The sequence below is a fragment of the Coenobita brevimanus genome, chromosome 111 (assembly GCF_032717465.1).
Source record: "Coenobita brevimanus isolate Jiangsu-jjx chromosome 111, ASM3271746v2, whole genome shotgun sequence".
Lineage (NCBI taxonomy): Eukaryota > Metazoa > Arthropoda > Malacostraca > Decapoda > Coenobitidae > Coenobita > Coenobita brevimanus.
In genome coordinates, this window is record NC_137064.1 from 11,289,738 (window position 1) to 11,309,731 (window position 19,994).

At 41.1% G+C, this 19,994-nt stretch overlaps 1 protein-coding gene and 1 pseudogene across 1 annotated transcript; both read left to right on the top strand.

Moving 5' to 3' along the window:
- The first annotated feature begins 1,301 nt into the window (after positions 1-1,301).
- On the top strand, positions 1,302-18,116 carry LOC145417732 (troponin C, isotype gamma-like). Its single transcript, XM_080286332.1, has 5 exons — positions 1,302-1,377; positions 9,760-9,903; positions 10,754-10,873; positions 11,942-12,073; positions 17,343-18,116. Exons 2-5 carry the CDS (start codon positions 9,840-9,842, stop codon positions 17,366-17,368), a joined length of 342 nt encoding a protein of 113 aa, XP_080142458.1. The 5' UTR covers positions 1,302-1,377; positions 9,760-9,839; the 3' UTR covers positions 17,369-18,116.
- On the top strand, positions 1,690-1,803 carry LOC145417910 (5S ribosomal RNA; annotated as a pseudogene).
- Positions 18,117-19,994: the final 1,878 nt, after the last annotated feature.

A 19,994-nucleotide genomic window follows, 5' to 3' on the forward strand; every position in this document is an offset into this window, starting at 1 on the left:
AGTAAATCCTTGTGAGGAGGGATGGGGGAATATGTCCCTTCCTACAACTGATCCGTGGGGGGTATCTTATGTAATTCACCTCCCCCCCTGCAATTTAGGTAAACCAAAAGAAATGCCAAGCTAAGCCTACAGTTACCCTCAAACTACAGTATTTATACTGAAAATTTATTTATTTCAAAAACAGGAAAATTGGAACTGCAGAAAATATACTATTAAAAAAAAAAAAAAATGTAAGCTGATTGGACATAGCAAGGTCAGCTTTTAAAACGAGCGCCAGTGTGATGATGCAGTGATACTAGACGTAGGTACAAGTAATGAATTCTGCTAGTTTTCATGTCCTCCTGTCACCCAGTTTACAGTAACATTTTGTCTCTCTTAATTAAGTTTATATATAATAAACTGTATCAGCTCACTTCCCTCGGCGGAGGCCCTATCAGCTGTCTACATCTAAGTTCTTAAATCTCAGAAGTCATCCAGCCAACGAATCAGAATAAATCTACATAATTCGTCACTAATCATCTTGGGAACTTTTACTGAGATATGTCTGTGTAGTGTAACTGTGTGGAGACCATCCCTCATTCCTGTGGAAATGTTGGCAAGCTAATATTACTGATAGTTTGCCAAGATTTCATTAGGTTTTGACCGTTCCAAGACAATGCAAAGGAACTACTGACTCAGAATGTAGAAGAAGAGACAATCAAGTAAAAATGATGGATGATGCGAAGAACAGGAGAGAGGAGTATAACAAAGAAGTGGATGTGATGGTGAGCGTAAGGAGATGCCAGAGAGGAACCAGAGAGACCCTGGGGGAGAGGAAAAAAAAAAGTGAGACATGTCGGGGAGGATGCATGCTTTCCCCTGGTGCCACTGCGAGGGAGGGAAAGGGGACTGTGGGGACAGGGGAGAGAGGTGGGTGGAGTGGGGTGAGGGAAGTGGGAGGAGAGGGGAAGTAATGGGAGGGAAAAGGGGGGTGGGGGGAAAGGGAGAGGGAAGGACAGGGCAGGGGAGGGTGGGGAGAGGGAGGGTTAGAGGAAGAAGAGAATAGGATAGAGAAAAAGGGATGTAAGTAAGGGACAGAAGGGAAGAAACGTGGGGTACAGGGGAGAGAAGTATGAGAGAAAGAGGGGGAAAGGAAGGGGAGAGGGGGAAGAAAGGGAGGGAAGGAAGTGATGAGGTGGAGATGAGAGGGAGGGTGGTGTGGAGGGAGTGATGGGGGGAGGGGGGAGGAGTTTGTCATGGCAGGAGGTTGTCAGGCGAAAATAGTTAGAAATAAAAGGCAAGGGAGGGTGGCGAGGGTGTCACTAGCTAAGAGGTGCCCACGCCCGCCGCAACAACCACCGCATCTCCTGCCACACACCCAACTACACCCACGCAATGGTCAGTCATACAGACATAAATATCTCAAGTTTAATTCTTTTCTTCTACCTATACTTTTCTTGGCCCCTCGTTCGTCACAAATTGTCTGCTTTGAAAGCAAATCAACTTTTAGGGTGCGTATGCACAAAGGATCTTAATTAATTCTTGCAATAAATATGTCTCCATAGCAGTGAATTACTATGAGAAGTAATTTGATTCAGTTGTTTTCTTAACGTTATTATTAACTAGTTTTGTTATGATGTGCCTCGTAGCCAAATGAGTTAAGAGAAATCCATAAACCATTGCTTTTGAACACAAGTTGAGCTCAAGAATATTTACGAATACGTTGAGTACACCGCTTCCCGTCCGAACAGCGAAGTTAAGCAACGTTGGGTCTGGTTAGTACTTGGATGGGTGACCGCCTGGGAACAACAGATGCTGTTGGCATCCCTACGTGTCAAGTGGGGTTGGTGGAGGATTAGTGCCCCTCCCTGTAAAACAGTTAACTCTGAGCCCTTGACCACCCCGTTTGGGATACGTGGCGTCTGGCAATGGATGGGTCTGCAGTTTCTCACGAGCCCTACAGACGTCCGGTGGCAAGAGGGAATGTCGTTTTCTTTGTCACCGTGAATCTGGTGTGACAGGTGGGAAGGCGGACATGTTCGGCCGTATTCTCGTAGACTTGGAGGATTTTTAGCATATATTCTTGTCATTTTTATTTTGCATATGAGACGTGCATAATCTCTCACTGCTTACTTATGAACGCATTTTTCCCTCTTTCATTGATAGATTATGCAAGATATTAATAATTAGTAGGCAGAATAAATCGCTAAGGAAGATGTGCTAGAAAACCTCCTTCGGGACTTGGTCACCGTCAGCTACCGAGTATAATCCCGCCCGCACATGTAGCCACAAAAGAAGTGCGTGCAGAAATTATGTTTCTGCAAGTTTCCGATTTTACTTGTGTCTATAAAAATTAAATGTTAAAACTCACTGTTATTTCGACTGCCTCACTGTTGATTGTTGAGTCTACAAACTTACTATTAGAAATGAGTGAGCGAAGGTGCAAGCAAGCACTCAAATTTTGATGGTTGTTTACGAAACACCTAGTGGATGCGATTATCCTGCATCATACAGTGCAGTCTGGTCAACAATGAGACACAGAGGTCGGATATGTTTGTCATCAGTGATTAAAAAAATATCATTACAGACTTTGGCTTTGTTCTATACCTACTCACTGTTTGTTTAATATTCCCTCCGGCCATAAATCTCACTGTACATTTGATTTTTAGCTGGTTGTGGTGGTCACCATTCAATTAGCAGTCAGATTTCTACTGCAGTTATCCTTGTTTCTCATCCCATACAAAGATCCAGCGGACAAATACGATATTTAGCAATGCATTAAAGATAATCTGACTGGGTGTAATGGTTGGTGTAATGGTTGGCACGATCACTCCACAAGTGGAACATTTGAGGTTCGGTTCCCGAGTTGATCAGACTATTGGGCAAAGTTTGTGCCTCTATGTTCCTATTTACCAGCAATATAGTTAGGGTCCCGGATACACTATGAGTCCTACTGTTTTGTGCCGTATTCTAAGGGAGGGTTGTAACTTGCTAAAAAAAAAAAAAAAAAAAAAAAAAAAAAGTTTTTCTGTCGTAATAGTCGCCGTGCAGTCAGCAGTCATTAATCCCACACCTTTTTATGCGTGCTACATGCAGGATCAGTACTGTCTGCATTGTAAATCATGTTCACGGTTAATCATCTTCCTAAAGGTATTTTGTGTGAACCCTGAATCGGGTAGTAATATCATGATTTACTTCATACGTTAACCAGTCTTTTCGTTGTTCGTAAATTACCGTAATATACACACAAAACCCCCCACAAACTTTGAAATTTATCAACATTTCATTTCAAAATGCTTACATCAGCCGATATTCGAATTTCATCACCTATCTTCCGACGGTAAAAAATGAGAGAGAGAGAGAGAGAGAGAGAGAGAGAGAGAGAGAGAGAGACTGTGTACTTGAAGTGCTTGTGTAGCTGATGTTTGTGTAGGTGGAGTGTTTGTGTACGTGGAGTGTGTTTGCTTGGAGTACCAGTATATCATCTTGATCAGTATGCCTTAACACTTCTGGGATACCAAACCACAGGACTTAAATGCGATTCCTACTTTTCTGATGAATCTGGCAAGCTCTCAGCAACTATTAAAGCAGTTTCCATTCGATGTAAAGAACTTATTAACCGCAACTGTACCCTAAAATCAGAAAGAAAAACTGCACCCCTGGGTCTGGTAGATTTCTAAATGATCACTGTTAAAAAAAAAAAGTTCAGTACTATTTTTTTTATAGTGCTGAACTTTCATCTCAGAAGATTATGGTTTTTAATTCTTGGTCCGTATGCCACATTATCACAAGGGTGTTTTTTTTTTTTTTTTTTTTTCCTTGCTGAGGGTACGTGGAGTTGCCCTGTATGTGGGTGAATTTCTGAGGATGAGAATGCGGATGTGAATAAGCGTGAATGCAAGAGACGAGAATGGACCTGAGGATGTGGGAAAGGGTGAGGGTGAGGATAAGATGTGTGTGTGTGTGTGTGTGTGTGTGTGTGTGTGTGTGTGTGTGTGTGTGTGTGAAAATAGTGGTTTGGGTGAGTATGGGTGTGAGTGAAGGTTCAAGTGTGAGTGAGGGCGAGGGTATGAGCATGGGTGTGACTGTGGGTGTCGGTGAAGGTGAGCTAGGAGTGTGGGTGTGAATAATACAGTGTGAGCTAGGATGAGTGTGGACGAGAGTGGTTATAAAAAAATTGTAACAGTGACGATCAGAAAGAAAGAAGGTTAGCAAGAGGATTAGAAGATGGAGTTGAGGGTTGGAGAGTACAAGGGTGAGTGAAGATCACTGTTGGTGAAAGAGGAAGAGTGTGGAAGAATATGGATGCCCATTAGTTAGGCTAACAGAATGCAAGGGTGAAAGTGAACATGCATGATGGTGACGATGGGAGTAGCGGAAGGCGAGAGTGAAAGAGAATAAGTGTGGTGATAAGTGGATGAGATTGAAGGCGAGAGTGTGTAAGAATGAGGATCAGAGTATATAAGGGGAAGGTGAGGGTGAGGGTGAGGATAAGGGTGAAGATGAAGGTGAGGTTGAGGATAAGTGTAATAGTGAGGATTAGGGTGAGGGTGAGAATGAGGATGAATATTAGGGGGGGGAGGGTGGCATTTAAGTGCATATTGGTGAAGGTGAGGTGAGGGCGAGGGTGAAGGTATGGGATGAAGATAAAGATGAGCGAGCAAGTGAGATGTTGAGGGTGAGAATGTGGGTGTGGGCGAGAGAAAGTGGATGTGAAGGTGAGAGTGTGGGCGAGGATGAGAATATGGGTAAGGGTGAAAGTGGGTGAGGGTGAGGGAAGCAGTGCAGGACAGGAGCCAACATTGTGAGCGTCTGTAATTAGCCAGCTCTGCACCGCTCTGACGTGGCTGCACCCGGCGTACACTCTCACAGCTGTTTCACCAGTTGTTTGCCTCCTCTTGCTTTCTTGCAGTGCTTATGTTTTTACTGATTAATTCCTTCAGTGTGATGAAGCCTTGAGTATCCTATTCTTTAAATGATCCTATTCAGTTTAGAAGTGGTTACTCGTACTGAAAGGGTTAGAAACCATCATTATCTCCTAACCTTTCATTTTTTATTTCTTCCAGATGAGTTCATAACTTGCGAATAATAGCTGGTACTGAAAGGGTTAATATGTTTAACGTGCTTAGCAAAATTCTGTCCATATAATTCCTAGACCATTATTCCTCTAAGCCTTCCAATACTTTTTGTGTTTTTATTGTAATAATTCGTACTAAAATCAAAAAAATCTTTCGTGTCTAAGCAAATTAAAATTGATTCTGGATGCTTTAGATTTTATTTTTAGAGACATCGTGTTTGCCACACTTCTAGTCTGTAGGTTAACCATTCAGTTGTGCACAATACATTTAGAACATTTCCCACATATCTAGGTAGACAACACGAGCAGTATTTTACATTATCATTATTCAGAGTTGTTTTGTTTGTCATATTCTTTAATTCTGTCTTTTCAAATCAGTCACTCATATTGCAGTAATCCCCAATATAGCTAGTGGAATACAAACTAGTTATATTATGCCTTACTGTTCATATTGTCATCAGGGTTAGTATGACTGTCAGACATTTTTTATTAAATGTTTAATAATCACTAATGCAAAATCTCTTCATATACAGTAAAAAAAAAAAAAAAAATCTCAATATTTCTTGGAAAAAAAAAAACAAAAAAAAAAAACAGGGACTCTGGTTTGCTTCATATAATTTTACTGAAGTCATTCTGAGGCTTAAACATCCTGGACAGGCGTGGAAAGGCTCCATACATACGAGCCCACTTAGAAAAGTCTTTATCATGTTTTCTAGATTTGCTAAAAATTTGTTAAAGTTTGCTAATCAGTATCAATATAATGTAAAATTACCACACATGCACAATTTTAACATTTTTCAAATGCCTAAGTTTCGGCATGCTTTCTATTTTCATTTGGCTTTATTGTGTTAGCTTGTGTGTTGCCAGCCCAAAAGTCTACAGTAAGACTATGAGTGCGAGGCTAATGGTGTCCATACCACATCTTCCTTATCAGTTTACCTCAGGATATTGCACATTAAATATTCCATTTTATGTTAAACGTGAAATACGTCAGAACTGAAATATAATGTTTGCATGTAAGCGAGTACCAAAGTGTAATATACAATACTCGTATAAATCGCCGAGGAAGAAGTGTTATGAAGCGCTGTGAGCCTGAAATTGCTACCCTACGAGTGCGAGGGTTATGGTACATAGGCTGGGTAGGAGTATGAGGCGTAAAATGCTGCCACTGACTCTCTACCGTTATTACAGGACACACTTGATGCTGATCAAATCTCTGGTAGGTGATGGCAGTGTGGCATGTTGTGCTCACCCTTTTCCACACCCTGCCACCCTCATCTTCATTCACACCCTGCACGCCGAACCCTATGCACAATCATCCTCGCTCCGGACACTCGCAATAGCTTTGGGAAAACCCAAGGAGGCGGAGTGTCCCCGCTTCGGAAAAAAAACAATATTTTGTTGATGCAAATAAACATAAAACGTACATGAACAGTAGTAGGAAACAAATTAAGCTCTTCTTCACATTAAAGCTTGAAATTTTGTTTAAGACCACCGCTAATTACATTCAGTTCGTAATTAATTTTTTTACTTAATTTCATGCTAGTATTTCGTTTGATATGTTTTATAAATACTTTAGCCGGGTGTACCTTTGTGCTTTTATTGCTGCAAATACGCTATACCGCGTGGGAGAGGCAAGATGGATTTTATGGTCAACTCAATGATCAGCCACTTAATAAACACTTGAGCTTGATCTGCCACTGTTCCTCTCGCAGGCTACTCCATTTTATACTAACCCTGCCACACCCACTGTACATACACCCTTCCACATGCATACTACCCGTACACATACCCGGTCACACTTTACACACACCCTGCCATATTCTATACATACTATACGAGTATACACCTATCACACGTCCTGCCTAACACTCAGTATTCTCATCCTGCTACACGCGCCCAACCACACACATGCTACACGCATCCTGCCACATTAGTTCTACTCTTCCGGCTACACTCACCCTGCACACACCTTACCACAATCACCCTACATACACCTTGCCACATTCCCACTACACATAATCTACATGCACCCTATCAAACACCCTACATCCTGCTACACTCAGACTTCACTCATCCTACACAATCCCTACCACACACGCGACACACATCCTGTCAGACTCATTCTACACACACCATGTCACACTCACCCCACACACACACACACCTTGCTGCACCTACCCAACACACCCTTGCACACTCTACGTACGCCCTGCCACTCGCCGCTTCAGCCATCAATGCTCATTGCCCCTGGACACGCATTCTGTACAATGACTTTACATAATTTACCAATTACACGAGGTGGTAGGTGGGAGTATTCATCATCCATTAACTTGATGTAGTGCTGGCTACATCTACTTCCACTCTTATGATACTTTTCTGTGTCTTCTCTTCATTCTTCCTGTTTTCTCCCATCCTTTCTGTCACCTTTTATTAGCTCCTTTCCACTTCAGGTGATTCTACACTGTGACAAGCCTAATGGTTTTATGCAACCCAAGAAACCATTTATCACGCTGGGTGATAATCAAATAATTAATTAACGGGGTGATGTGGCACTTACTATGGTGCCCCTGTTAACTGGATGGAGAGACGAAAAAGCTACGTCCATCCTGAAAGCACACCTCCACAACCTTCCCAAAGCCTCACTGTCTGCTGCAAGGGAACATCAGTTCATTAAACGGGACGGGCCAACAGGTGCGGTTGCTTGCCTGTAGTTGATGAGTCTCTTCGGCTGACAGACCGGGATTTTCAACAACAATAACATCAACATAAACAACAACAAGAACCAAACATTCGAGATTTTACGGAGTACAGTTCATCCACCTAGCAAGACTAATTCTGCCACAAGTACTCCCACACTCTCATCACATACACTTTATCCAGATATTCGCCCCAAAAACCCCACCGTGTCACACTCATTTCATATACTAGATACAATCAACTTGCACACTCATCTAGCTTGGAAAATATAAACTAGTTTGCCATTCAAACTTCTCACACCACTTGTCACTCGCGCTGTCGCACGCTTAACTCTACCACATTCACACTGACAAACCGACCTCTGTGGCCTTTCATGCTACTAACTCTCGGTAACACCCCTTCACACCATCACTACTCATTCTTACACGAACACCTCATCACAGATGCGTTTACAAGCTTTGTAACACTCATGATGATTCATCGTCATCTGTAATGTTAATTTTATATCTTCACATTATACTGGCACACTCAATTATAGCCTATTCTCTTCTCAGCTTGACTGCCGCTTGCACTCTTACTTCTGCACACCCTTGCCCTGTCATTCACTCATCTTGTCACACTTCTCATTTACAAATATGAATGATTCAGTTAATGGCATGTTTAGTTAAATTTCCTGAAAAACGTATAACATCCCCTCGTGGTCTGCTCACCATCTCTGTTTGTAGATGTGGCACTGCATCCATGACTTCTCAAATTCTAGCGACTCCGATGCTTAGTATGTGCTAGGCTGCCCGAGTGGAGGTGGTGCGCTCCTGTCCATCGTCTGAACGTCCCTGGTCAGCCACTCCTGTCATTAACTTGTTTGGTGAAGCGACGGTCGCTGCCGATATGAGGTGGCCAGGGAGGAAGCTGCAGTCACAAACACCTGGTCGTACTTCATCCCTTTGTTCCTGTTGCTGTAATAGATTCATAGTTTCATCTGGGTTCAGATGCTATATCTGGATCTTGTGACATAAAAATAAAATGACTCTGGTAGGAGCTCAGTATGCAAGATCTGTATACTGCATATCATTCTTATGATTACACTGTATTATTTTCCATATCCATAAGGGCTGAAGAGACGTGAAACATTCCTGTCTGATCTCATTTTCGTATTGCTAATGTTTTCACCTGTGTTTTAGGAGGTACAAATCTGCTTATGACAATAGCATTTATAATAATTCTTTGTTTCTACTGAGGAATAGTTTCAAAAAGCATTCCCCATTTACAAAGTCGCCCTTTACGGCAAGTAGGGATTACGCGGGTATTGTTATTTTTTTCCAGTCTCAAGGGATACACCTTCCTACTTTTTCATTCCTCCACTCACTTGATGTAGTACCGCCTACTTCTTCCTCACCTTTATTATACTGTCTCTGTGTCTGCCCTCCTCTCTTCCGTTCTGTCTCATTTTATTACTCTTCATTCCACTTCCGGTGGCTGTATACACTGTGACAAGACTAATGGTGTCCAGTAACCCAGGAAACGTTTTACAGCGCTGGGTGGTAAACATATAGCCAAATAATGGGATGTTGTGGAGCCTGCTATTGTACCTTTGCTACCTGGGTGGAGAGACGCAAATGCAGCGTCCATCCAGGAACCAGACCTCATCAATTTTCTGCTTGCATCGTTGTGGCGAGGTTCTGCCATCCACAAGGGAACATATAGGTTCACTGCTCGGGATCATTCTGCAGGGGCGGCTGCTTACCTGTTATTGATGGGTCTGCTTAGCCAGACACACCAGGACTGATCAGCAACAACGACTTTTTTGTTAATACACTCGACACTCTGAAAGTGCTAGCAGGATAATGTTTTGTTCTTTCTTTCTTTATTTATTTATTTAGCTGACCTAGGATAAGAGTGTGTCTGCGCAATGTATCTAATTTATGGGGGCCATTTGTTAACAGCCTGAGCCTCCCCATTCTTGTCCAATCTTATAATAGCCATATACTGTAATGAACTTTCAGCCCTGCAGAAGGCTTTCGAGTCTTTCGATATTGACAAGAAGGGGTACATCACTCCGGAAACTGTGGGTGTTATCCTCAGGATGATGGGTGTCAAGATCTCTGAGAAGCATCTTCAGGAAGTCATCTCAGAGACTGATGAGGACGGTACGTTTGGATCGCATACAACAGAGAGATTATGTTTATTAATGGCAAAGTTTGCACTTGGATATATTGATGCAGTGCCTAGGTCATGGTGAAAACGCATTGTGTGATGATCGTATAAACCACAGTTATTCTGATTCTTATGTACTGAATGACAAATCAGCATCTGACCTGGCAACCTCCTCCTCCCGTGCGGAGACCCTCGGCCTGCCCACATGTCCACCCACAACCTTGCTATCCTCTTTGACATTCTCTATGATGACCATCTTATCCCGAAGTGTGAGCTACTTGCGGTGAGCAAGAAAATATCAGTCTGACTGCCATTAAATTATTTCTTACGGCTGTATAGAAGCTTGGTGTATATATATAACCTTGTAACGATCATATTCAGAAGATACGAACGGTAATACTGATATAAATCGATAGTCGCAGATAAGGAAATGTATCTCACGGCATTATAAAGAAATTACTATCACCAATGAGGTTTCTTTGCATATACTTGATTATATATGGCAAATTATATAATGATTTTCTCAAAATGAAGTAAGATTTTCTTATATATCTATTAATGCATGTAACTGATACACGATTAAAAGTTATACAATCAGAAATGATGACTGTGGAAGACCGCATATGCAGACGTAAGGAATAGTTGTGTTGGTGAACAAGCCGGGCCGAGGCGTCTCCGCCTGTGCATCACACCCATCTAACTTACTTTTCTCATCACTGGTGCTGCCAACTCGCTCTGCCACATCACTCGCTCCTGCTGTCTTGTTGGTCTTTTATCCCTCCACCTTCACCACAACTGGTCCCCCCCTTCGCCACCACATTCGCCATCACCTTCACACTCCAGGATCCGGAGAGCTGGAGTTCGACGAATTTGTTCAGCTAGCCGCCAAGTTCCTTGTTGAAGAGGATGAAGAGGCACTGAAAGCAGAGCTGAAGGAGGCTTTCAGGATCTATGACAAAGAAGGTAAGTGAATATCAGGTAATTTTAGATGACTAAAAAAGAAAAAAAAATCAGTTTACAAACAAGAAGGATCACATCAATCAGACAGTGCATTTGGTCTAAGGGTCGAGCATTTTATTTTGTCCCGTGACCTTGACATTTGTCCGGTTGTCTTAAAAATCTAGTTGCTTCATCCTTGTTTGACCCTCAACCCTTCAGCCTAGTTTGGTCCAAACTAGACCAAAATTTTTTCAGTTGAACTTGCCCTGTGACCTTGGACTTTGATCAGTTACCCTCAAAATAGAATATCTTTAGCCTTGCTTGACATTAAGCCCTTACGCCAAGGTTGGTTGAAATCGTATGATCACTGAATTTGAGCTATTGGGTCGAACCTTTAAACATGTTGTATGGTCTTGATCTTTGACTGATTGTTCACAACTCTGCCACCCACATTGGTTTAAATAGGTTCAAAATTGCTTGAACCAGCTTTGCCATGTGAAGTTGGCTCTTGATCATTTTTTTTGTTTTTTTGGAACAAGTGACCAGTCTCTGAGATGACATTCAAGTCCTCCACCAAGTTTGCTCTAAGTCGAATCGAAACATTTAAAATTATTTTGTTCACACACACACACACACACACACACACACACACACACACACACACACACACACACCGCTCGCTGGCGCAGTGGTAACGTTCTCGCATGCCATCTGGTAGACGGGAGTTCGCGCCTTGCTCAGGTTGAGAAAAGTTTCACTGAAGAAGTGGGTGGTTACTGTCCCCCTTGAGCAAGGGGACGGGTGTGTGGGTGTGTGAAGGTCACAGCCTTGCCCTTAGATCGGACTATATGAGCTCTCAGCTCCCTTCCGGGAGGGTAAAATGCTGACGATCACGACCATCAAGTGATCTTGACCGACCCGGTGAATTACACACACACACACACACACACACACACACACACACACACACACACCGAGTAGAACAGTAACCCTCTCTCGTTACAAGTGTAAAAAAAAAAAATAGGCCTGAAGGTATCGAAATTGGAAAAATACTGTACATTTCATCAGAATATTGTCCCATCTTTATTCCAGGTAATGGGTACATCACGACGGAAACCCTGAGGGAGATCCTGCGGGAACTGGACAATAAATTAACAGACGAAGACCTGGATGGTATCATTGAAGAGGTTGACGAGGATGGATCTGGTACCCTGGACTTTGATGGTGAGTGGAGTGGATAAAAATGGATGGCGATTATGATTGTGTCTCAGAAAGGGCTGAAAAGGATAGGTATACGGGACAAATCCTTTATTCAAAATTCATCTCGTAATCAGCAATGGGAGCAGTGCTGGCTGAAGAGTCACACTAACGTGACCATGAAATAGGATACAAAAACCCATGCTGCCAAAAGAAAAAGATGTATTTCCAAAGTTTCGGCGACAGCTGTCACCGTCCTCAGTGAACCTACTCTTGGTCGAAATTGTTTGGAAATACATCTTTTTACGTCCGCCAGTTTAGGTTTTTGTATCCTAATGGGAGCATTATTCGAATAGGGACTACTGAACGTGCAGTTTGACGAGTACAGAGACAGACTGAAGCCTACAGTCCGTCCTCCTCTGGTTAAATTCTAATGTATGAAGAAGGTGGCAGAGAAATGAACACTTATAAGGAGACCAGGAGTTTCAAGATGATTCCCAAAATGTTGAATGTTTCAGATGATGTAGGTATTAAGATAATGACAAACTTACTGTGGCTCTAAAAGATGACACTCGTTCGTTCGTTCGTTGAAAGATTCCCTGCACATATAGTGCAGGCCGGGCCATACATTAGCCCGGTCAGTGGTGTATGGGCTGTGACTGAATACTCATAAGGAGAAGGGAGGTGAACGCGAGCACGGTCATCTTAAGGGTTTGAAACTGTCAGACTAAACAGTGAAGGTTGCTGGGACGGTATGGGAGAACAGAGTTTGTGAGAAAGAAAATTTTGATGAGATACAGTTTCGATTAATGACGGGTACGCGTCCGGTAGATGCTATCATCATAATCAGGTAACTTCCGGAGACGTTCCAAGGAAAGAAGAAAGAAATCTGCCTTCATTATGTGGACCTGAGACATTTGATAGGGCGATCAAAGAGGTTTTCTAGTTGGTAAAGAGTGGGGATAGAACAGTGGCTGGTTTGTGTGGCAATGTTGAATCAAAACATGTGCAAGGATGGGTGATATTGAAAGCAAACCATTTAAAATAAAGGTGGGAATACATCGAGGTTTAGTTTTGTAACTTTTTCTGCTTATAATGACGTTATAATAATACAGGGCGATTCACACCCTGAGGTCTCAGAATAGCACCAATATATCCATTAATAATGGACGGACTCCTGTGAAATTCCGTGCTTACAAACTTCGATCTACGGGTATGTTAGTCATATGCCGTATCTGAGAAACTTCCCAACATTTGAGCTTAAGAAAACATATGCCGTAAATGAAATGCTACTCTTCTACCAACGCAGCACCAAGTGAACATCACTCAGACAATTGCACTGGTCCAGTGACGATGCCGTACCCGAAAACTGACAGCGTGTTTTCATCCCTCCTGATATAACGCAATTTTTTAACATTATTGTTCTTATTCATTGAGCCATCTTAAGAGAAAAAGGCCTAAATAAAACGAGCTTCGTGCCGTTCATTAGCAAAAAGTAGTTATTATTAGGGAGAATGCAGCCATCAGAATGGATAAATTGCACCAAAAATTCGCCACTGTGGAACACCGGGCTCTGTTATCATTAAATGGTGATGGAGATCGCTTTCAGAACTTGGTGTAATTAAAGATGAAATGTAATACGGCAGTAATTACCAAATATCACATGTCGGTAAAATAATGACGGAAATATTAAATTTATTCTGGGGCATCAGAGTAGTCAATCACCCTGTACTCGTATTATTCTCGAAGGATTTCAAGACCCAGATGTCACTGTAGTTGTTGTATGAGCTTGATCTGGTAATGACTTCAGATACCAAAGAGGGTGTAAGGAACCAGTGACCAAGTGGAGGGATGGCAGGCGGTATAAGGGCATGAAAATGGTGAAATGAATATAAGGTTATGGTTTGCAGGGTGGTCAGTGGCACATTGGTGAAGAGTTAACAACCTTGTGTCGCATGCAAGAGTTAGATTGGTAGAACTGCTTCACTGTGTGTGTGTGTGTGTGTGTGTGTGTGTGTGTGTGTGTAAACTGAAAATAAAAGTAAATTGTACAGATATATCTTACTGACAAGAGAGAGAGAGAGAGAGAGAGAGAGAGAGAGAGAGAGAGAGAGAGAGAGAGAGAGAGAGAGAGAGAGAGAGAGAGAGCGCTCAAAGTCCAACATCTGCAGTTTACAATCGCTCGAAGAGCCGAGTATTTGACTTTGCCCTGTGACCTTAGCCTTCGCTTGTTTTCATAATCGAATTACTTCAGTCTTCCATGGTCCTCAACCTTTCTCCTAAGTTTAGTCTAAGTCGGATCACAAGTGATAATATTGAGCCTGCCATGTGAAATTAACCGTTGACCTGGTGTTCAAACACCGAGTCTGCATCCATGGTTGACCCTCAGTTCTTCCAACAAATTTGCTCCAGATCGAAGCAAAACAGTTTGAGGTATAAGACTGAACATTTGACCTTGACCTTTGTTGGACTGGTTTTATAACAGAATCCCTTCATTCTTATTATATTTTACCTCGAAGCCTTTCACAGAGGCTGATCTACATCGGATTAAAACTGTTTAAGTTGGCCTCTCCATTTCTGTGTTGACCTTTAAGTTATTGTTCTAAAAACAATTGGTTAACCTTTTGGTTGACTCTTAATCTTCCTCTAAAACCGCTTAACATAAGATCAAAACTGCGTTGGTTGTTTTGTTCACACACAAACACGAGTCGAAATTAGACCTTACCTTGTGAATCTGACTATTGACTGTGTGTACTTAAAGTAGAATCGTAAGTCCTTGCCTTGCCATCAGTACTTTCATAGGGGTTGGTATAAATAAAAAAAAAAGTTTAACCTGACCTTGGCCTTAATCTTTGGTTTTTCATTATAACTCTGGCTTTTGAGCTATTCACAAAACCCCCTTCATCTATGCTTTAGTCTGAACCGTTTCACAAAGATTGGTCTAAGGATAAAAACTGTTTCAATTGACTTTACCATGTGATCCTGGACTTTTACTTATTTTCTGAAAAACAAAATAGGAAGCAAACCAACTTCGGTCTAATCACATTAAAACTTTTTTCTAATACTCACACATGTTCAGACTCCGGCCTTGCGCTGTAATCTTGACCTATAACTAATAATTTTTCTAAAAATAAACGTCATTCGTTCTTGTCTTGCCCTCTGCCCTTCCATTAGGTGTAGTCTGGATCAGATTAAAGCTGGTACAGCTGACTTTACCATGTGACCTTGATATTTGATCTTATTAAAAAACAATGCTTCCTCCCCCCTTTGATGACCTTTAAATTTTTCACAGAATTTGGTTAAAACCAGATGAATACTGCTCGAGCTATAATGTACACACACACACACACACACACACACACACACACACACACACACACACACACACACACACACACACACACACACCGTGCGCACTGCGCACCATTATAACCTCCGTCCACCAAGCACACGCGGGTGTAAAAATGGACTCGCATCGCACGAAGAAGATGCATTCTTCATGTGAAATAAGTGTTATGCTCTACTGTAGAAAAACTTGGGTAGTTTGTTCAGCTTACATAGAAAGAGAAGGGTTTCTTCAGGTTTCAAGCTTTCTGTTCTTTCACTTTTTGTTTTAAGAAAACAGACCTACACACTGCAAGGAGAATAGCAGGAGGGCCATATATTGCTACATTGAGAGACCGTTTATCTTGTGTAGAATTTAAATGACATTTGAATATTGTATGTGTCAGTGAGGTATGGATAAAACTGGACGTGTGGAAAGACTATGTGAGGGTGTGGTTGAAGTGTTTCACGAATCTGAATATAAAGGGGAAGCCCTCGTAGACAAAGCAGTGACAACACGGAATAACGTTCAGATAAGGGATTTTAGGGTTCGTGGACATGACAAGATGCTGTGGGAGACAGAGCCGTCTGGAGGCATACCATGAAGCGAACAAGGCTCACCTGTATAGGCATGGAACACTGCATTTCAAAATAACTATGTGATGTAATAAGAGACGCAGGGACAGTTTTCAGGGAAGAGACTCACATACATCAATACAGATTTCAATCCTGTGCTTTTGTACGTATTGCTTAACCTGCATATATTTAAATATACATGAAAATACACACACACACACACACACACACACACACACACACACATACAGTATATATATATATATATATATATATATATATATATATATATATATATATATATATATATATATATATCGACAACACATCTTCCTCTTAGGAATTATAGTTTTGCCACCAAAAGTATTACGAAGGTTGTGATCAACAGTATTTGTATTATTCCAAACTTTTCGGAGACAGTCTCCAATCAGTGGATCTAAAAGTTTAAAGGACAACAATGAATATCAGAAAAAATAATAAAACCCACTTTTTCAATATACATTATACAAACTAAAAAAAAAAAAATTAAGAGGGAGGTGATATAAGAGGGTCCAGTGCAATACATAATAAATAGCATAAATAATACAGAGCAGGCATGGTGGGTTTGTTATATTTTACTTGACCCTTTTATATCACCTCTCTCTGTTTTCTTATCCTGTGATAATTTGTTATGTGTGTAGGAAAAGTACGAGTATATTTCATTATTTTTTTCTGAAGCTGTTGTCTTTTAAACTTTTAGATCCACTGATGATGGAGACGTTTTCTGAAACTTTTGAAATAATAAATATGCTGTTGATCACAATATTCTTAATATTTTAAGTGCTAAAGTATATATATATATATATATATATATATATATATATAGATACATATATCAGCTCTATCTTTATATATATTGTTGTCTGATATATATATATATATATATATATATATATATATATGTGTGTGTGTTTGTGTGTGTGTGTGTGTGTGTGTGTGTGTGTGTGTGTGTGTGTAAGTGTAAGTGTAAAATATTCAGTTCCAGTGTCGCTTCATTTCCTAATTCTAGAAAAAAGAAATTTTTTGGAACACCTATTTTGGCAAACAAAAGAACAATAGGATGATGCTGGTGCAGAAACACTGAAATATTGTTGGTAAATGACAAGTGGAGGTAGGGACACTTCCCTGTACGTAAGGGCTTGAATCTTCCAGAGGCAACTGCAGACTTTCCGTTCATGTAATAGTACGCAGAGGCGTAGGCAGGCCTCCTGTATTTAAATGTTGTGATAGGATTGGTTATTACTGAACTACTCTTCGCCACTTGTTGGGTTTAGAATTACATCATTGTTTTGAAAGTGCTGTTGGACTGTTGAGGTATGACAATAATTGCTCACTACGTTTATTATTTCTATTTCAGAATTCATGCAGATGATGAGTGGCTGAGTTTAGTCCCTCGACCTCTATGATACTTCCCTCCATTCCATGTTTTGTTAATTGTCACATTTTATACAGTTTTTGTACCGTTGTGTAACACTGTCAGCTTTTTTTCATATCTATATTCATTCTGTAGTTCAGTCTTCTGCGTACTCTGTTGTCTATTATCCTCACGCAGTTTCTGTCTGTTACGCTCTTTTGTACACCCAGTCCCTGCCTGGCTTACACACCCAAGGCTGATGCATTAAATGTTTACTAAAGGTAGATGTGTTATAATTAATGTTACCATCTCAGTATAGTTAATAAATGATCGCAATGTGAAGTCTATCTGACAAGAGTAAGCATTTCATAACAAGATGTTTAAGACGGCGTGAAATATATAACATGATTTTTTTTTTCTGTTACAAAGTAAACTGCTTACTAATGATCAGGGAATAGTCACTCGCGAACCAGTTGACCTGTTTTAATACTGGAGGCTTCATTTACACACAGACTCACTTCCTATAAGCGATCGTAACCTTCTCATCTTTATCTTGTCCTCTACTCTTATATTTTTTGCGAGATTCATTACCATTCATATTAACTCCTTATAAACGATCACCACCTTCTATCTTGTGCTCTGCTCATGTATTCTTTGTGATGCCATTGTTTTAGTGTGGTGTGCTTGTTGTTCCTGTCAGCATTCGCGGACGCCACATCATCCTACCCACCTTCAGACACAAGATAACATCGGCCAGCAAATAATAAATACAAAATACCGTCAGATATTGTTTGATTCAGCACCCTGGTGTCTGTCTGTCTGTCTGTCTGTCTGTCTCTTGCAAAACCATAAGGAAAGTGGTATATGTTACATTTCTTTCAGTGCTCATTTCCCTGTTTTCAGTATTTTCTCAGCTAACTATGGTAATGCTTACTCTCCCAGAAAAACAAAGACTAAAAAGATGCTTAACAATTGTTCTATAAATGCCTTTAAAATGGATCTTATTAACTACAAGTGGTAATTACAGATGAATAATTCTGATGTTAATGACAGTTACGACATTTATAAGAGGACGTTTCAGCACCCGTACAACAAACATTTTCCTTTAAAACAATACTGTATATCTTCAAAGAAAAACACGTTGGTAAACCTTACATAACTCAAGCAAAAAAAAAAAAAAAAAAAAAAAATCAAACACAGAAATGAGTTACAGAAGCTTTATGCTAAGTGGCCACGATCCTATGAAAAAGTATTTAAGCAATACAGAAACACATTAACTTCTCTAATAGGTGCAGCTAAAAACATACTGTGAATCAAAACTAAAAGAAAATGCAGGAAAAAGTAAGAAAACATGGGAAATAATTATTTAAAAGGGAGCAATAATGATAATAAATCGCTATTATTATATGTCAGGATAAATCTATCTATCTATCTATCTATCTATAGCCCGACGCCCTAATCCCGCAAAGGGTGGCCGCAGACAAAACGCCTCCAAGTCACTCTGTCACCCACCATTTGACTACCCTCCCCCCAACTCATCCCCCCCTCCCTCATATACCTCTCAACTCCAACCCTCCACCTCATCCTCGGTCTACCTCTCCCTCTCCCTCCCTCCACCTCACCTACTTACACCCTCTTAGTCAGTCCTTCATTCTCCATTCTCTTCACATGTCCAAACCACCTCAGTGTATTTCTCCTAATCTTCTCAACCACATCCACATCCACCCCACAGCGTTCCTTCACTTCTTCATTCGTCAACCTGTCCCTCCACGTCACTCCACATGCTCCTCTCAAGTAACTCATTTCCACTGCTCTCACTCTTGACTTGTTCCCCTCTTGCAAGGTCCATGCCTCGCTTCCATACGTCAGGGTAGGGATCACAATACTATCATGCAGTGACTTCTTAACTTCCATACTCACCTCCCTATTTCTCATCACTGCTTTCAGTGTACCAACAACCTTCCTTCCCTGCCGTACCCTTTCACGCACTTCATCCCCCAAAGTTCCATCCTTACTCATCACACTACCCAAGTACTTGAATGCACTCACATTCTCCATATCCTCACCATCCAACCTCACTGCACACTCTGTGACTTCATTCCTTTCAAACACCATAACTTTACTTTTGTTTACATTAACTTTCAGATTCCTCTTCCTACACACTGTCCCAAATTCATTCACCAAACCTTGCAACTCCCATTCATCTTCACTCAACAGTACTGTATCATCAGCAAACAGCAACACCGGAAGCTTCCAAATCTCACCCTCATTCATTAGAGCCACCCCCACATCCACTGCCCTACCCTGCACCTCCTTTACAACCCCATCCATGTATATATTAAACAGCCATGGAAACATCACACAACCCTGTTTCAGTCCCACACTGAGATCAAAGAACTCACTCAGCTCACCATCCACTCGCACCGTAACCCTAGCTCCCTCGTACATACTCTTCACAGCACTCAACAATTTTCCCTCCACTCCATATATTCTTAATACCTTCCACATACCTTGCCTATCTATTCTGTCATAAGCCTTCTCCAAGTCCATGAAGGCAGCATACACTTTCCTTCCCTTCTCTAGATACTTCTCCACTAAACATCTTAGAACAAATATCTGATCTACACACCCTTTTCCCTTCCTAAATCCCCCTTG